Source organism: Heptranchias perlo, unplaced genomic scaffold (genome assembly GCF_035084215.1).
Source record: "Heptranchias perlo isolate sHepPer1 unplaced genomic scaffold, sHepPer1.hap1 HAP1_SCAFFOLD_134, whole genome shotgun sequence".
In the NCBI taxonomy this organism is placed as follows: domain Eukaryota; kingdom Metazoa; phylum Chordata; class Chondrichthyes; order Hexanchiformes; family Hexanchidae; genus Heptranchias; species Heptranchias perlo.
In genome coordinates this window covers 915,001-935,000 of record NW_027138580.1, presented here as the reverse complement: position 1 = coordinate 935,000, position 20,000 = coordinate 915,001, and the positions used below count along the sequence as shown (strand labels likewise).

Sequence of the window (20,000 nt, the reverse complement as noted above, 5' to 3'; positions counted from 1 at the left end):
AAAGGGTACAGGAACAGAGAAATCTGGGGATTTATGTACACAAATCGTTGATGGTGGCAGGGCAGGTTGAGAAAGCGGTTAAAAAAGCATACGGGATCCTGGGCTTTATAAATAGAGGCACAGAGTGCAAAAGTATGGAATTTATGATGAACCTTTATAAAGCACTGGTTCGGCCACAACTGGAGTATTGTGTCCAGTTCTGGGCATCGTACTTTAGGAAAGATGTGAAGGCCTTAGAGAGGGTGCAGAAGAGATTTACTAGAATGATTCCAGGGATGAGGGTCTTTAGTTATGTGGATAGACTGGAGAAGCTGGGGTTGTTCTCCTTGGAACAGAGACGGTTGAGAGGAGATTTGATCGAGGTGTTCAAAATCATGAAGGGTCCAGACAGAGTAGATAGAGAGAAACTGTTCCCATTGGCGGAAGGGTCAAGAACCAGAGGACACAGATTTAAGGTGATTAGCAAAAGAACCAAAGGTGACATGAGGAAAAACTTTTTTACGCAGCGAGTGGTTAGGATCTGGAATGCACTGCCCGAGGGGGTGGTGGAGGCAGATTCAATCATGGCCTTCAAAAGGGAACTGGATAAGTCCTTGAAAGGAAAAAATTTGAGAGCTATGGGGATACGGCCGGGGAGTGGGACTAGCTGGATCGCTCTTGCAGGGAGCCGGCACGGACTCGATGGGCCGAATGGCCTCCTTCTGTGCCTATGATTCAAATATTTATCCTGTTCCCTTTATAAACTTACCATTGAATCTGTTTCCACCTCGCTTTCAGGCAGCGCATTCCAGATCATCACAACTCGCTGCGTAAAAATATTTCTCATCTCACCCACTAACTCTTATACCGATCACCTTAAATCTGTGTCCTCTGGTTACCGACCCTTCTGCCACTGGAACCAGTTTCTCCTTATTTACTCTATCAAAACTGTTCATGATTTTGAACATCTCTATCAAATTTCCTCTCAACCTTCTCTGCTCTAAGGAGAACAATCCCAGCTTCTCCAGTCTATCCAAGTAACTGAAGTCCCTCATCCCTGGTACCATTCGAGGAAATCTCCTCTGCACCCTCTCCAATGTGCTGACATCTTTCCTAAAGTCTGGTTCCCATATATGGGGTTCATTTCTAGAGGGATAGAATTGAAAAGCAGAGAAGTTGTGTTGAACTTGTACAGAACCTTGGTTAGACCACACTTGGAGCACGGGGCACAGTTCTGGTCTCCATATTACAAAAAGGAAAATAGAGGCTCTGGAGAAGGTGCAAAAAAGATTTACTAGGATGATACCAGAACTGAGAGGTTCTAATTATCAGGAAAGACTGAACAGGCTGGGGCTCCTTTCTCTAGAAAAGAGAAGGCTGAGGGGTGACCTGATGGAAGTCTTTAAGATAATGAAAGGGTTTGATAGGGTAGACGTGGAGAAGATGTTTCCCCCTGTGGGGGACACAAAACTAAGGGTCATAAATATAAGATAGTCACCAATAAATCCCATAGGGAATTCAGGAGAAGCTTCTTTACCCAGAGAGTGGTGAGAATGTGGAACTCGCTCCCACAAGGAGTGGTTGAGGCGAATATTGTGGATGCATTTAAGGGGAAACTCGGAGGGAGAAAGGGATAGAAGGATAAGCTGATAGGGTGAGATGAAGGGAGGAGGCTCGTGTGGAGCATAAACACCGGCATGGACCAGGTGGGCCGAATGGCCTGTTTCTGTGCTGTACATTCTATGTGATATGTAACAGGAACAAATTTATTTATTTTCCATCTACCCGTAGTGGGAAGGAGAAACACTATTTACTATCCAGGAACCAGTAAAAACACAGACCTCACAAACTCCTTTGCGAATTATTTCCGTGGAAATGTTCACTCCGACCCTCAAAGAGCGTCACCTCACCGCAAGCAAAGTCGTGAGACCCGCCAGTCAGCAGAAACAAACCCCCCAAACTGCCCGAAGGAACATGGTTCAGTCCTGGATGTGGTTAACAGCAGAATCCAAACCAATGCAGTTACTCATGAACTCGCTGGTGTCTCAGCAGGGTGGACGACCGAGCAAACCCCTTCCCACACACAGAGCAGGTGAACGGCCTCTCCCCAGTGTGAACTCGCTGGTGTGTCAGCAGGTCAGATGACTGAATGAATCCCTTCCCACAGACGGAGCAAGTGAACGGCCTCTCTCCAGTGTGAACACTCTGGTGTGTCAGCAGGCTGGATGAACGCCTGAAAGTCCTCCCACAGTGAGAGCAGTTGAACGGCCTCTCCTCGGAGTGAACAGATTGGTGCATTAGTAGCTCCCACGAGGTTTTAAAACTCCCAGTGCAGTCAGAACATTTAAACGGTCTCTGATCAGTGTGGACTCGCTGGTGATTCTGTGGAACAGAGAACTGAGCGAACCCCTTCCCGCACACGGAGCAGGTGAACGGCCTCTCCCCGGTGTGAATGTGCTGGTGTGTCAGTCGGCTGGTTGAAGCAGTAAAACCCTCCCCACAGGTGGAGCAGGTGAACGGCCTCTCCCCGGTGTGACTGCGTCGATGAGTTTCCAGCTGGGACGGGGAATTGAATCCCTTCCCACAGTCCCCACATTTCCACGGTTTCTCCATGGTCCGGGTGTCCTTGTGTCTCTCCAGGTTGGACGATCAGTTGAAGCCTCGTCCACACACAGAACACGTGGACGGTTTCTCCCCGCTGTGAACGGTGCGATGTTTTATCAGGCTGTGTAACTGGTTAAAGCTCTTTCCACACTCAGTGCACTGGAACACTCTCACTCGGGTGTGTGTGTCTCGGTGATTTTCCACTCACACTGATGTTTGATCTTTTCCCAGAGACACAACAGACAAACATTTCTCCTTCCACATTCAAAGGCCGATGATATTCAGGTCCTGATGAATCGAGGGACTCTGTCAGATCTTGACGTGAGGTTTGGTTTGAGTTTCCCGTCTGCAAATCCTCCCCTTCTAATACCCTGTAAAAGGAGTTTACAAAAGTCATCGCTGTAAATACAGGATAGAAATTCAGAACAGACAATTCTAGTTTCTGTCGAACATTCTTTCCCCTCTCGTTCCCCTCAAGCTGTAAATCCCCGTCCCACACTCTCTCCCTCCTCCCTCACTCTGCTGCACCTCATGTTCACTCTCCCGATTCTCACTGCTCTGCAGATCCACACTTACTGGTTCCTGTTCAGGACACAGACACCTGCGATTCCTCATGCAGGCTGCTCGGCCTAATATATATGGACTACGTTACTGGACTAAAAAAAGCATGGACTTTACTGTATTACTGGACAAAAAATATATAATGTATGTACAATACTATATTATGGGATAAAAATATATATAGTGCTTGTAAAATACTATATTACTGGACTAAGATGTATAATGTATGTACTGTACTGTATAACTGGAATAAAAATAATATATGTACAGTACTATATTACTGGACTAAAATATAAAATAGAGTACTAGACTAAATAGATATATTATATACAGTACTGTATTATTGGACTAATATATAATGTGTACAGTACTGTATTACTGGACTAATATATAATGTTTACAGTACTGTATTCCTGGACTAATATATAATGTGTACAGTACTGTATGACTAGACTAATAATGTGTACAGTACTGTATTACTAGACTATAAATATACAATGTGTACAGTACTGTATTACTCGACTAATAATATATAATGTGTACAGTACTGTATTACTAGACTAATAGTGTACAGTACTGTATTTCTAGACGAATATATGTGTATCATACTGTATTACTAAACTAATAATATATAATGTGTACAGTACTGTATTACTAGACTAATTATATAAAGTGTACAGTACTGTATTACTAGACTAATTATATAATGTGTACAGCACTGTATTACTAGACTAATAATATATAATGTGTACAGTACTGTATTACTAGACTAATATATAATGTGTACAGTACTGTATTACCAGACTAATATATAATGTGTACAGCACTGTATTACTAGACTAATAATATATAATGTGTACAGTACTGTATTACCAGACTAATATATAATGTGTACAGTACTGTATTACTAGACTAATTATATGTGTACAGTACTGTATTCCTAGACTAAAATATACTGTGTACAGTAATGTATTACTAGACTAATATACTGTGTACAGTACTGTATTACACGACTAATAATATATAGTGTACAGTACTGTATTACTAGACTAATAGATAATGTGTACAGTACTGTATTACTAGACTAATATATAATGTGTACAGTACTGTATTACTAGACTAATATATAATGTGTACAGTACTGTATTACTAGACTAATATACAATGTGTACAGTACTGTATTACTCGACTAATATGTGTATAGCACTGTATTACTAGACTTTTTTTTTATTCGTTCATGGGATGTGGGCGTCGCTGGCGAGGCCGGCATTTATTGCCCATCCCTAATGTGCACAGTGCTGTATTACTAGACTAATATACAATGTGTACCATACTGTATTACTAGACTAATAATATAGAATGTGTACAGTACTGTATTACTAAACTAAGATATAATGTGTACAATACTGCATTACCAGACGAATATTACAGTACTGCATTACTAGACAAATGTGTACAGTACTGTATTATTAGACTAATGTACAATGTGTACAGTACTGTATTACGAGACTAATATATGTGTACAGTACTGTATTACTGGACAAATATATAATGTGTACAGTACTGTATTAGTAGACTAATATATGTACAGTACTGTATTACGAGACTAAAATATACTGTGAACAGTAATGTATTACTAGACTAATATACTGTGTACAGTACTGTATTACTAGACTAATATATAATGTGTACAGTACTGTATTACCAGACTAATATATAATGTGTACAGCACTGTATTACTAGACTAATATATAATGTGTACAGTACTGTATTACCAGACTAATATAAAATGTGTACAGTACTGTATTACCAGACTAATATATAATGTGTACAGTACTGCATTACCAGACTAATATATGTGTACAGTACTGTATTACTAGACTAATATATAATGTGTACAGTACTGTATTACCAGACTAATGTATAATGTGTACAGTACTGTATTACCAGACTAATATATAATGTGTACAGCACTGTATTACTAGACTAATAATATATAATGTGTACAGTACTGTATATTTTTTTGTAAATCTGCAGATGTAAAATGGATTAAAAGCCTCCACGGAAATACTCGTTCCTAAAACAAGACTCTTTTACATTGTACAGTACGGACAGGGTCAGATTAGCAGCCGAATGTCCCCGAGAAACGACCTCCCCTGACAGACCCACATCTGGGCCCGACTGGGCTCAGACAGGCTGCCGCGGCTGGAATGAAGTCCTCGGGGTGAAACCCAGCAGCTTCTCCTCCGGCTCGAACTGATGCCACAAAATGGACCGACACAGGAGGCGAGGGGCCGACTTCCGCATCCAGCGCCCACCCTGATGGATCCCGGCTCTGAATTCCTCAGTCTGTCATTTCTGGACTCGGTTCCGTGCGCGGAAAAAAAACGCGAGTAATGGCGGCGGTGGGCCCCCACAATCCCCCGCGCCCCAGAAACCCCTCGATCTCTTCCCTCTGCTCAGACTGCGCATGCTCCCCCAGGCCGCGCCCTGCATTCTGGGAGCAGCCTCGGGCCTGTCGTTTTGTCGCTCAGTCGGACTCGGTGGAAACGGGAGAAGAAAACCGGGAATAAAAAGGCGGCGGGTAGGACCGGGGGTCGGGGCGGGGGGACGGGAGCCGCCGGACCATCGAGTGCGCGCCTCACCTCCCCGGCGGGCGGGCGGTCGGTCGCGGCCGCCATTAAAATCGATCCGCTCGGTGAGGCTCCGGGACCCGCACCGCGCATGCTCCGGCCGCCAGCCCCGCGCCTGCGCACTGCGCCCCATTCCCCAGAGCTGCCAAAGCAAGAGTTGCATTCGAGCAGCGCCTGTCCCATCCTCAGGGCCCCTCCCCCTCCCCCTCCCCCTCCCACACACAGCCCAGCAGCTGCTGGTGAAGTTGCAGCCACTGTTGCAATGCAGCCAGTGCATGAGAACATAATGCACAGCAGGATCCCACAAGCAGCACCGAGCAGGTGATCTGGTTTTTTGAGGTGGTCGGTTGAGGGAGAAACTCTCCTGCTCTCCTTTGCGGTGGTGGCCGCGGGATCTTTTGCGTCCACCCCGAGAGGGGCAGGCAGGGGCTTCGGTTTAACGTCTCATCCCATGGACGGCTCCTCCGACCGTGCGACGCTCCCTCGGGACCGACCCTCCGACAGTGCGACGCTCCCTCGGTACTGACCCTCCGACAGTGCGACGCTCCCTCGGTACCGACCCTCCGACAGTGTGACCCTCCCTCAGTACCGACCCTCCGACAGTGCGACGCTCCCTCAGTACTGACCCTCCGACAGTGCGACGCTCCCTCGATACTGACCCTCCGACAGTGCGACGCTCCCTCAGTACTGACCCTCCGACAGTGCGACGCTCCCTCAGTACCGACCCTCCGACAGTGCGACGCTCCCTCAGTCCTGACCCTCCGATAGTGCGACGCTCCCTCGGCTCCGACAGTGTGGCGCTCCCTCAGTACTGACCCTCCGACAGTGTGACGCTCCCTCAGTACTGCACTGAAGTGTCAGCCTCGATTGTGTGCTTCTGACTCAGGCGAGAGTGATCCCCACTGAGCCACAGCTGACATTGGCCATATTCTAGTGTGTGGAGCATTCTGGGTATGATTGCCCGCCATTGTAAGCACCAATTGCTGATATTTCTGAGATGGGGTTTAGAAACGCAAGGTGTAAATGATACCGTGAGCCGAAAGAGGTGCATTTGGAGCGGAGAACCAGTGACACACTGCGTAACCGGGCGCAAACATTCATTCTCAGCCCAGACATCACTTAGAGAAAGGAATAAAATTCATTTTATTTGATTTTAAATGGTTTAATTTACAAATTGAATCATGTTTGTGTCATTGTATTTCCCAACACAGATTCAAGGCTTCATTTTTTTGAATGTGGAAGGAGAAATGTTTGTCTGTTGTGTCTGTGGGAAAAGATTTCAAACATCAGTGTGAGTGGAAAATCACCGAGACACACACACCCGAGTGAGAGTGTTCCAGTGCACTGAGTGTGGAAAGAGCTTCAACCAGTTACACAGCCTGAAAAAACATCGCACCGTTCACATCGGGGAGAAACCGTACACGTGTTCTGTGTGTGGACAAGGCTTCAACTGATCATCCAACCTGGAGAGACACAAGGACACCCGGACCATGGAGAAACCGTGGAAATGTGGGGACTGTGGGAAGGGATTCAATTCCCCGTCTGAGCTGGAAACTCATCGACGCAGTCACACCGGGGAGAGGCCGTTCACCTGCTCCGTGTGCGGGAAGGGATTCACTCGGTCATCCCACCTGCTGAGACACCAGCGAGTTCACACCGGGGAGAGGCCGTTCACCTGCTCCGTGTGCGGGGAGGGATTCACTCAGTCATCCCACCTGCTGAGACACCAGCGAGTTCACACTGAGGAGAGGCCATTCACCTGCTCCGTTTGTGGGGAGGGATTCACTCAGTCATCCCACCTACTGACACACCAGCGAGTTCACACCGGGGAGAGGCCGTTCACCTGCTCCCTGTGTGGGGAGGGATTCTATCAGTCATCCCACCTGCTGACACACCAGCGAGTTCACACCGGGGAGAGGCCGTTCACCTGCTCCGTGTGCGGGAAGGGATTCACTCAGTCAGTCCATCTGCAGGCACACCAGCGAGTTCACACCGGGGAGAGGCCGTTCACCTGCTCCGTGTGTGGGAAGGGATTCACTCGTTCATCCACCCTGCTGACACACCAGCGAGTTCACACCGGGGAGAAGCCGTTCACCTGCTCTGTGTGTGGGGAGGGATTCACTCAGTCCTCCAACCTGCAGGCACACCAGCGAGTTCACACCGGGGAGAGGCCGTTCACCTGCTCCGTGTGCGGGAAGGGATTCCCTCGGTCGTCCCACCTGTTGACACACCAGCGAGTTCACCAGTGACTGCAGGCGGTTGGATTCTGCTGTTATTGCTGCTGTTAATCACATCCAGGACTGAACCATGTTCATTCTGGCAGTTGTTCGAATTTACAATGTTAGAATTTGCTTTGTTCTCAATCAAAGTTAATCACATCTCGATATGTGTTAATATCAGAGGCTCGCAAGAACAACAGAGGCCCGCCAGTCATCACATTATCTATCTGGGATGCCCAGGACATAGACTGTCCCTTTGTATTGCCAGGCAGGAGACATCAAGTTAAACTTTAAGCAATTAAACTATTAACACGGCCATTATGTCGAGGTCTGGAGGAATCTCACTTCAATATATATTCTGGGCATCATGTGAGATGACTCACATTAAAGGGGATGATTTAAGAACAAACAGCAAGGCTTTTGGTTTGTTAAGCTGACAGGACGGTCAGAAGTCCAATCTACAGAAGCCAGGCCAGATCACCTTGGGCCTGCAGGAAACCAGTGTGTATGAGTTTATTGTCTCACCGTAATCGTTCTTATACTATTGGTGTCGGTATAATAAAGTTGCATTCGGACAATACGCTCGATCCTGACCCACGGGGAATCATTTAATTGAGTTTAAGAGGTTTCCTTCCAGGTGCTTTGTTTCTGCTGACTGGCGGGTCTCACGACTTTGCTTGCGGTGAGGTGACGCTCTTTGAGGGTTGGAGTGAACATTTCCACGGAAATAATTGGCAAAGTGAGAGACGGTGAGGTCCGTGTTTTTACTGGTTCCTGGATAGTAAATAGTGTTTCTCCTTCCCACTCCAGGGAGATGGAAAATAAATAAATTTGTTCCTGTTCCATATTACATAGAATGTACAGCACAGAAACAGGCCATTCGGCCCACCTGGTCCATGCCGGTGTTTCTGCTCCACACGAGCCTCCTCCCTTCATCTCACCCTATCAGCATATCTTTCTATTCCTTTCTCCCTCATGTGTTTACCGAGCTTCCCCTTAAATGCATCTACACTATTCACCTCAACTACTCCTTGTGGGAGCGAGTTCCACATTCTCACCACTCTCTCGGTAAAGAAGTTTCCCCTGAATTCCCAATTGGATTGATCAGTGACTATCTCATATTTATGGCCCCTAGTTTTAGACTCTCCTACAAGTGGAAACATCTTCCCTCCATCTACCCTATCAAACCCTTTCATAATTTTAAAGATCTCTTTCAGGTCACCCACTCAGCCTTCCCTTATCTGAAGAAAGGAGTCTCAGCCTGTTCAGTCTTTCCGGAGAAGAATCGTTGAAGGTGGCAGAGCAGGTTGAGAAAGCGGTTAAAAAAGCATACGGGATCCTGGGCTTTATAAATAGAGGCAAAGAGTACAGAAGTATGGAAGTTATGATGAACCTTTATAAAACACTGGTTTGGCCACAGCTGGAGTATTGTGTCCAGTTCTGGGCACCGCACTTTAGGAAAGATGTGACGGCCTTAGAGGGTGCAGATAAGGTTTACTGGAATGGTTCCAGGGATGAGGGACTTTAGTTACGTGGATGGACTGGAGAAGCTGGGGTTGTTCTCCTTGGAACAGAGACGGTTGAGAGGAGATTTGATCGAGGTATTCAAAATCATGAAGGGTCTGGACAGAGTAGATAGAGAGAAACTGTTCCCATTGGCGGAAGGGTCTAGAACCAGAGGACGTAGATTTAAGGTGATTGGCAAAAGAACCAAAGGTGACATGAGGAAAAACTTTTTTTTAATACAGCGAGTGGTTATGATCTGGAATGCACTTGCCGAGGGGGTGGTGGAGGCAGATTCAATCATGGCCTTCAAAAGGGAACTGGATAAGTCCTTGAAAGGAAAAAATTTGCAGGGCTACGGGGATGGGGCGGGGGAGTGGGACCAGCTGGATTGCTCTTGCATCGAGCCGGCACGGACTTGATGGGCCGAATGGCCTCCTTCCATGCTGCAACCTTTCTATGATTCTACATCCTCCCCAGTGTGACTGAGGTTGTGTCTTAATCGGCCTTGGCACCCTTCCGAAAGTGTGGTGCCCATATATGGGCTTTCATTCCTCGAGGAATAGAATTGAAAAGCAGAGAAGTTACGTGAAACTCGCATCGAACCTCGGTTAGACCACACTTGGAGCACTGTGAACAGTTCTGGATTCCATATTATAAAAAGGAAAATAGAGGCAATGGAGAGGGTGCAAAAAAAGATTTACAAGGATGATACCAGAACTGAGAGGTTCTAATTATCAGGAAAGACCGAACTCTCGAAAAGATAAGGCGGAGAGATATTTTAGATACTCCTCCCCACAGGTATGTGATGTTCAGCACCTGAGAAGTCCTAACACAGGATTGTTCCTTTTTGCTCAAGTTCATTATAACCCAAACCCAGATATAAACAAATCCAACCTTTAAGCAGGGACTGCGAGACTCGACCGCAGAGGGTGATCAGTCCTCGGAGCAGAAGGAGAAACTCTCTTCACCGGGGGATCCCTGATGTCCAGTCTTCAGGGATCCCTGATTCCTGGGTCTGGCCTTGAGAGCCTGTACAGCAAGCTGTCAGCATTTCGACCATGGGGAGCAGCACGGCCACCGTTCCTGGCTGATTTAGTCTGGCAAAGCCGAGGGCAATGGTGGAACACCATCACCAAGTTGTATTAATATAGCGCCTTCAACTTTGTCATGGAGCCAAAGAAGGAGTGTGTAAGATTCGGTGGTTAATGTACAATTATATCAGATTAAGTATCGTCCAGCTCCGGGGAGCCCCGGTCACCATTACAGTAAATAGACCTCAGACCTCCTCTCCCCTCTCCCCCATCACAGAGAGAGGCCTCAGACCCCCCCCTCTCCCCATAGAGAGAGGCCTCACACCCCCCGTCTCCCCATAGAGAGAGGCCTCAGACCCCCCGTCTCCCCAAACAGAGAGGCCTCAGACCCCAGAAGGACAGTCTCCATTGCAAATCACAGGCGTGACCCATCCTCACTTGAAAACCAATCCCAGTCACTGACACCAATCTCCTCCTGTCTGATACAAACCAATCCCACACTCACTGACACCAATCTCCTCCTGTCTGATATAAACCAATCCCACACTCACTGACACGAATCTCCTCCTGTCTGATACAAACCAATCCCAGTCACTGACACCAATCTCCTCCTGTCTGATATAAACCAATCCCAGTCACTGACACCAATCTCCTCCTGTCTGATATAAACCAATCCCAGTCACTGACACCAATCTCCTCCTGTCTGATATAAACCAATCCCACAGTCACTGACACCAATCTCCTCCTGTCTGATATAAACCAATCCCAGTCACTGACACCAATCTCCTCCTGTCTGATATAAACCAATCCCACACTCACTGACACCAATCTCCTCCTGTCTGATATAAACCAATCCCAGTCACTGACACCAATCTCCACCTGTCTGATATAAAACAATCCCACACTCACTGACACCAATCTCCTCCTGTCTGAGATAAACCAATCCCACACTCACTGACACCAATCTCCTCCTGTCTGATACAAACCAATCCCAGTCACTGACACCAATCTCCTCCTGTCTGATAGAAAACAATCCCACACTCACTGACACCAATCTCCTCCTGTCTGATATAAACCAATCCCAGTCACTGACACAAATCTCCTCCTGTCTGATATAAACCAATCCCACACTCACTGACACCAATCTCCTCCTGTCTGATATAAACCAATCCCAGTCACTGACACCAATCTCCTCCTGTCTGATATAAACAAATCCCAGTCACTGACACCAATCTCCTCCTGTCTGATATAAACCAATCCCACACTCACTGACACCAATCTCCTCCTGTCTGATATAAACCAATCCCACACTCACTGACACCAATCTCCTCCTGTCTGATATAAACCAATCCCACACTCACTGACACCAATCTCCTCCTGTCTGATATAAACCAATCCCAGTCACTGACACCAATCTCCTCCTGTCTGATATAAACCAAACCCAGTCACTGACACCAATCTCCTCCTGTCTGATATAAACCAATCCCAGTCACTGACACCAATCTCCTCCTGTCTGATATAAACCAAACCCAGTCACTGACACCAATCTCCTCCTGTCTGATATAAACCAATCCCAGTCACCGACACCAATCTCCTCCTGTCTGATATAAACCAATCCCACACTCACTGACACCAATCTCCTCCTGTCTGATATAAACCAATCCCAGTCACCGACACCAATCTCCTCCTGTCTGATATAAACCAATCCCACACTCACTGACACCAATCTCCTCCTGTCTGATATAAACCAATCCCACACTCACTGACACCAATCTCCTCCTGTCTGATATAAACCAATCCCAGTCACTGACACCAATCTCCTCCTGTCTGATGTAAACCAATCCCACACTCACTGACACCAATCCCCTCCTGTCTGATGTAAACCAATCCCACACTCACTGACACCAATCCCCTCCTGTCTGATATAAACCAATCCCAGTCACTGACACCAATCTCCTCCTGTCTGATATAAACCAATCCCACACTCACTGACACCAATCTCCTCCTGTCTGATATAAACCAATCCCAGTCACTGACACCAATCTCCTCCTGTCTGATATAAACAAATCCCAGTCACTGACACCAATCTCCTCCTGTCTGATATAAACCAATCCCAGTCACAGACACCAATCTCCTCCTGTCTGATATAAACCAATCCCACACTCACTGACACCAATCTCCTCATGTCTGATGCAAACCAATCCCAGTCACTGACACCAATCTCCTCCTGTCTGATATAAACCAATCCCACACTCACTGACACCAATCTCCTCCTGTCTGATATAAACCAATCCCAGTCACTGACACCAATCTCCTCCTGTCTGATATAAACCAATCCCAGTCACTGACACCAATCTCCGCCTGTCTGATATAAACCAATCCCACACTCACTGACACCAATCTCCTCCTGACTGATATAAACCAATCCCACAGTCACTGACACCAATCTCCTCCTGTCTGATATAAACCAATCCCAGTCACTGACACCAATCTCCTCCTGTCTGATATGAACCAATCCCAGTCACTGACACCAATCTCCTCCTGTCTGATATAAACCAATCCCAGTCACTGACACCAATCTCCTCCTGTCTGATATAAACCAATCCCAGTCACTGACACCAATCTCCTCCTGTCTGAAATAAACCAAACCCAGTCACTGACACCAATCTCCTCCTGTCTGATATAAAACAATCCCAGTCACTGACACCAATCTCCTCCTGTCTGATATAAACCAATCCCAGTCACTGACACCAATCTCCTCCTGTCTGATATAAACCAATCCCAGTCACCGACACCAATCTCCTCCTGTCTGATATAAACCAATCCCACACTCACTGACACCAATCTCCTCCTGTCTGATATAAACCAATCCCACACTCACTGACACCAATCCCCTCCTGTCTGATGTAAACCAATCCCACACTCACTGACACCAATCCCCTCCTGTCTGATATAAACCAATCCCAGTCACTGACACCAATCTCCTCCTGTCTGATATAAACCAATCCCACACTCACTGACACCAATCTCCTCCTGTCTGATATAAACCAATCCCACACTCACTGACACCAATCCCCTCCTGTCTGATATAAACCAATCCCAGTCACTGACACCAATCTCCTCCTGTCTGATACAAACCAATCCCAGTCACTGACACCAATCTCCTCCTGTCTGATATAAACCAATCCCAGTCACTGACACCAATCTCCTCCTGTCTGATATAAACCAATCCCACACTCACTGACACCAATCTCCTCCTGTCTGATACAAACCAATCCCTGTCACTGACACCAATCTCCTCCTGTCTGATATAAACCAATCCCACACTCACTGACACCAATCTCCTCCTGTCTGATATAAACCAATCCCACACTCACTGACACCAATCTCCTCCTGTCTGGTATAAACCAATCCCAGTCACTGACACCAATCTCCTCCTGTCTGATATAAACCAATCCCAGTCACTGACACCAATCTCCTCCTGTCTGATATAAACCAATCCCAGTCACTGACACCAATCTCCTCCTGTCTGATATAAACCAATCCCAGTCACTGACACCAATCTCCTCCTGTCTGATATAAACCTATCCCAGTCACTGACACCAATCTCCTCTTGTCTGATATAAACCAATCCCAGTCACTGACACCAATCTCCTCCTGTCTGATATAAACCAATCCCACACTCACTGACACCAATCTCCTCCTGTCTGATATAAACCAATCCCACACTCACTGACACCAATCTCCTCCTGTCTGATATAAACCAATCCCAGTCACCGACACCAATCTCCTCCTGTCTGATACAAACCAATCCCACAGTCACTGACACCAATCTCCTCCTGTCTGATATAAACCAATCCCACACTCACTGACACCAATCTCCTCCTGTCTGATATAAACCAATCCCACACTCACTGACACCAATCTCCTCCTGTCTGATATAAACCAATCCCAGTCACTGACACCAATCTCCTCCTGTCTGATATAAACCAAACCCAGTCACTGACACCAATCTCCTCCTGTCTGATATAAACCAATCCCAGTCACTGACACCAATCTCCTCCTGTCTGATATAAACCAAACCCAGTCACTGACACCAATCTCCTCCTGTCTGATATAAACCAATCCCAGTCACCGACACCAATCTCCTCCTGTCTGATATAAACCAATCCCACACTCACTGACACCAATCTCCTCCTGTCTGATATAAACCAATCCCAGTCACCGACACCAATCTCCTCCTGTCTGATATAAACCAATCCCACACTCACTGACACCAATCTCCTCCTGTCTGATATAAACCAATCCCACACTCACTGACACCAATCTCCTCCTGTCTGATATAAACCAATCCCAGTCACTGACACCAATCCCCTCCTGTCTGATGTAAACCAATCCCACACTCACTGACACCAATCTCCTCCTGTCTGATATAAACCAATCCCACACTCACTGACACCAATCTCCTCCTGTCTGATATAAACCAATCCCAGTCACTGACACCAATCTCCTCCTGTCTGATATAAACCAATCCCAGTCACTGACACCAATCTCCTCCTGTCTGATATAAACCAATCCCAGTCACTGACACCAATCTCCTCCTGTCTGATATAAACCAATCCCACACTCACTGACACCAATCTCCTCATGTCTGATGCAAACCAATCCCAGTCACTGACACCAATCTCCTCCTGTCTGATATGAACCAATCCCACACTCACTGACACCAATCTCCTCCTGTCTGATATAAACCAATCCCACACTCACTGACACCAATCTCCTCCTGTCTGATATAAACCAATCCCAGTCACTGACACCAATCTCCTCCTGTCTGATATAAACCAATCCCAGTCACTGACACCAATCTCCGCCTGTCTGATATAAACCAATCCCACACTCACTGACACCAATCTCCTCCTGACTGATATAAACCAATCCCACAGTCACTGACACCAATCTCCTCCTGTCTGATATAAACCAATCCCAGTCACTGACACCAATCTCCTCCTGTCTGATATGAACCAATCCCAGTCACTGACACCAATCTCCTCCTGTCTGATATAAACCAATCCCAGTCACTGACACCAATCTCCTCCTGTCTGATATAAACCAAACCCAGTCACTGACACCAATCTCCTCCTGTCTGATATAAACCAATCCCAGTCACTGACACCAATCTCCTCCTGTCTGATATAAACCAATCCCACACTCACTGACACCAATCTCCTCCTGTCTGATATAAACCAATCCCAGTCACTGACACCAATCTCCACCTGTCTGATATAAAACAATCCCACACTCACTGACACCAATCTCCTCCTGTCTGAGATAAACCAATCCCACACTCACTGACACCAATCTCCTCCTGTCTGATACAAACCAATCCCAGTCACTGACACCAATCTCCTCCTGTCTGATATAAAACAATCCCACACTCACTGACACCAATCTCCTCCTGTCTGATATAAACCAATCCCAGTCACTGACACAAATCTCCTCCTGTCTGATATAAACCAATCCCACACTCACTGACACCAATCTCCTCCTGTCTGATATAAACCAATCCCAGTCACTGACACCAATCTCCTCCTGTCTGATATAAACAAATCCCAGTCACTGACACCAATCTCCTCCTGTCTGATATAAACCAATCCCACACTCACTGACACCAATCTCCTCCTGTCTGATATAAACCAATCCCACACTCACTGACACCAATCTCCTCCTGTCTGATATAAACCAATCCCACACTCACTGACACCAATCTCCTCCTGTCTGATATAAACCAATCCCAGTCACTGACACCAATCTCCTCCTGTCTGATATAAACCAAACCCAGTCACTGACACCAATCTCCTCCTGTCTGATATAAACCAATCCCAGTCACTGACACCAATCTCCTCCTGTCTGATATAAACCAAACCCAGTCACTGACACCAATCTCCTCCTGTCTGATATAAACCAATCCCAGTCACCGACACCAATCTCCTCCTGTCTGATATAAACCAATCCCACACTCACTGACACCAATCTCCTCCTGTCTGATATAAACCAATCCCAGTCACCGACACCAATCTCCTCCTGTCTGATATAAACCAATCCCACACTCACTGACACCAATCTCCTCCTGTCTGATATAAACCAATCCCACACTCACTGACACCAATCTCCTCCTGTCTGATATAAACCAATCCCAGTCACTGACACCAATCTCCTCCTGTCTGATGTAAACCAATCCCACACTCACTGACACCAATCCCCTCCTGTCTGATGTAAACCAATCCCACACTCACTGACACCAATCCCCTCCTGTCTGATATAAACCAATCCCAGTCACTGACACCAATCTCCTCCTGTCTGATATAAACCAATCCCACACTCACTGACACCAATCTCCTCCTGTCTGATATAAACCAATCCCAGTCACTGACACCAATCTCCTCCTGTCTGATATAAACAAATCCCAGTCACTGACACCAATCTCCTCCTGTCTGATATAAACCAATCCCAGTCACAGACACCAATCTCCTCCTGTCTGATATAAACCAATCCCACACTCACTGACACCAATCTCCTCATGTCTGATGCAAACCAATCCCAGTCACTGACACCAATCTCCTCCTGTCTGATATAAACCAATCCCACACTCACTGACACCAATCTCCTCCTGTCTGATATAAACCAATCCCAGTCACTGACACCAATCTCCTCCTGTCTGATATAAACCAATCCCAGTCACTGACACCAATCTCCGCCTGTCTGATATAAACCAATCCCACACTCACTGACACCAATCTCCTCCTGACTGATATAAACCAATCCGACAGTCACTGACACCAATCTCCTCCTGTCTGATATAAACCAATCCCAGTCACTGACACCAATCTCCTCCTGTCTGATATGAACCAATCCCAGTCACTGACACCAATCTCCTCCTGTCTGATATAAACCAATCCCAGTCACTGACACCAATCTCCTCCTGTCTGATATAAACCAATCCCAGTCACTGACACCAATCTCCTCCTGTCTGAAATAAACCAAACCCAGTCACTGACACCAATCTCCTCCTGTCTGATATAAAACAATCCCAGTCACTGACACCAATCTCCTCCTGTCTGATATAAACCAATCCCAGTCACTGACACCAATCTCCTCCTGTCTGATATAAACCAAACCCAGTCACTGACACCAATCTCCTCCTGTCTGATATAAACCAATCCCAGTCACCGACACCAATCTCCTCCTGTCTGATATAAACCAATCCCACACTCACTGACACCAATCTCCTCCTGTCTGATATAAACCAATCCCACACTCACTGACACCAATCCCCTCCTGTCTGATGTAAACCAATCCCACACTCACTGACACCAATCCCCTCCTGTCTGATATAAACCAATCCCAGTCACTGACACCAATCTCCTCCTGTCTGATATAAACCAATCCCACACTCACTGACACCAATCTCCTCCTGTCTGATATAAACCAATCCCACACTCACTGACACCAATCCCCTCCTGTCTGATATAAACCAATCCCAGTCACTGACACCAATCTCCTCCTGTCTGATACAAACCAATCCCAGTCACTGACACCAATCTCCTCCTGTCTGATATAAACCAATCCCAGTCACTGACACCAATCTCCTCCTGTCTGATATAAACCAATCCCACACTCACTGACACCAATCTCCTCCTGTCTGATACAAACCAATCCCTGTCACTGACACCAATCTCCTCCTGTCTGATATAAACCAATCCCACACTCACTGACACCAATCTCCTCCTGTCTGATATAAACCAATCCCACACTCACTGACACCAATCTCCTCCTGTCTGGTATAAACCAATCCCAGTCACTGACACCAATCTCCTCCTGTCTGATATAAACCAATCCCAGTCACTGACACCAATCTCCTCCTGTCTGATATAAACCAATCCCAGTCACTGACACCAATCTCCTCCTGTCTGATATAAACCAATCCCAGTCACTGACACCAATCTCCTCCTGTCTGATATAAACCTATCCCAGTCACTGACACCAATCTCCTCTTGTCTGATATAAACCAATCCCAGTCACTGACACCAATCTCCTCCTGTCTGATATAAACCAATCCCACACTCACTGACACCAATCTCCTCCTGTCTGATATAAACCAATCCCACACTCACTGACACCAATCTCCTCCTGTCTGATATAAACCAATCCCAGTCACCGACACCAATCTCCTCCTGTCTGATACAAACCAATCCCACAGTCACTGACACCAATCTCCTCCTGTCTGATATAAACCAATCCCACACTCACTGACACCAATCTCCTCCTGTCTGATATAAACCAATCCCACACTCACTGACACCAATCTCCTCCTGTCTGATATAAACCAATCCCAGTCACTGACACCAATCTCCTCCTGTCTGATATAAACCAAACCCAGTCACTGACACCAATCTCCTCCTGTCTGATATAAACCAATCCCAGTCACTGACACCAATCTCCTCCTGTCTGATATAAACCAAACCCAGTCACTGACACCAATCTCCTCCTGTCTGATATAAACCAATCCCAGTCACCGACACCAATCTCCTCCTGTCTGATATAAACCAATCCCACACTCACTGACACCAATCTCCTCCTGTCTGATATAAACCAATCCCAGTCACCGACACCAATCTCCTCCTGTCTGATATAAACCAATCCCACACTCACTGACACCAATCTCCTCCTGTCTGATATAAACCAATCCCACACTCACTGACACCAATCTCCTCCTGTCTGATATAAACCAATCCCAGTCACTGACACCAATCCCCTCCTGTCTGATGTAAACCAATCCCACACTCACTGACACCAATCTCCTCCTGTCTGATATAAACCAATCCCACACTCACTGACACCAATCTCCTCCTGTCTGATATAAACCAATCCCAGTCACTGACACCAATCTCCTCCTGTCTGATATAAACCAATCCCAGTCACTGACACCAATCTCCTCCTGTCTGATATAAACCAATCCCAGTCACTGACACCAATCTCCTCCTGTCTGATATAAACCAATCCCACACTCACTGACACCAATCTCCTCATGTCTGATGCAAACCAATCCCAGTCACTGACACCAATCTCCTCCTGTCTGATATGAACCAATCCCACACTCACTGACACCAATCTCCTCCTGTCTGATATAAACCAATCCCACACTCACTGACACCAATCTCCTCCTGTCTGATATAAACCAATCCCAGTCACTGACACCAATCTCCTCCTGTCTGATATAAACCAATCCCAGTCACTGACACCAATCTCCGCCTGTCTGATATAAACCAATCCCACACTCACTGACACCAATCTCCTCCTGACTGATATAAACCAATCCCACAGTCACTGACACCAATCTCCTCCTGTCTGATATAAACCAATCCCAGTCACTGACACCAATCTCCTCCTGTCTGATATGAACCAATCCC

General features: G+C 46.6%; 1 protein-coding gene and 1 pseudogene across 1 annotated transcript; one reads left to right on the top strand and one right to left on the bottom strand.

Annotated features, from left to right (window-relative positions):
* LOC137308608 (zinc finger protein 229-like) overlaps positions 1–5,880 on the bottom strand; it is a 25,203-nt pseudogene extending 19,323 nt beyond the window's left edge.
* On the top strand, positions 5,623–8,852 carry LOC137308589 (zinc finger protein 239-like). The gene is made up of 2 exons (XM_067977207.1): positions 5,623–5,728; positions 6,989–8,852. Exon 2 carries the CDS (start codon positions 7,268–7,270, stop codon positions 8,024–8,026), a length of 759 nt encoding a protein of 252 aa, XP_067833308.1. The 5' UTR covers positions 5,623–5,728; positions 6,989–7,267; the 3' UTR covers positions 8,027–8,852.
* The last annotated feature ends 11,148 nt before the right edge of the window (positions 8,853–20,000 follow it).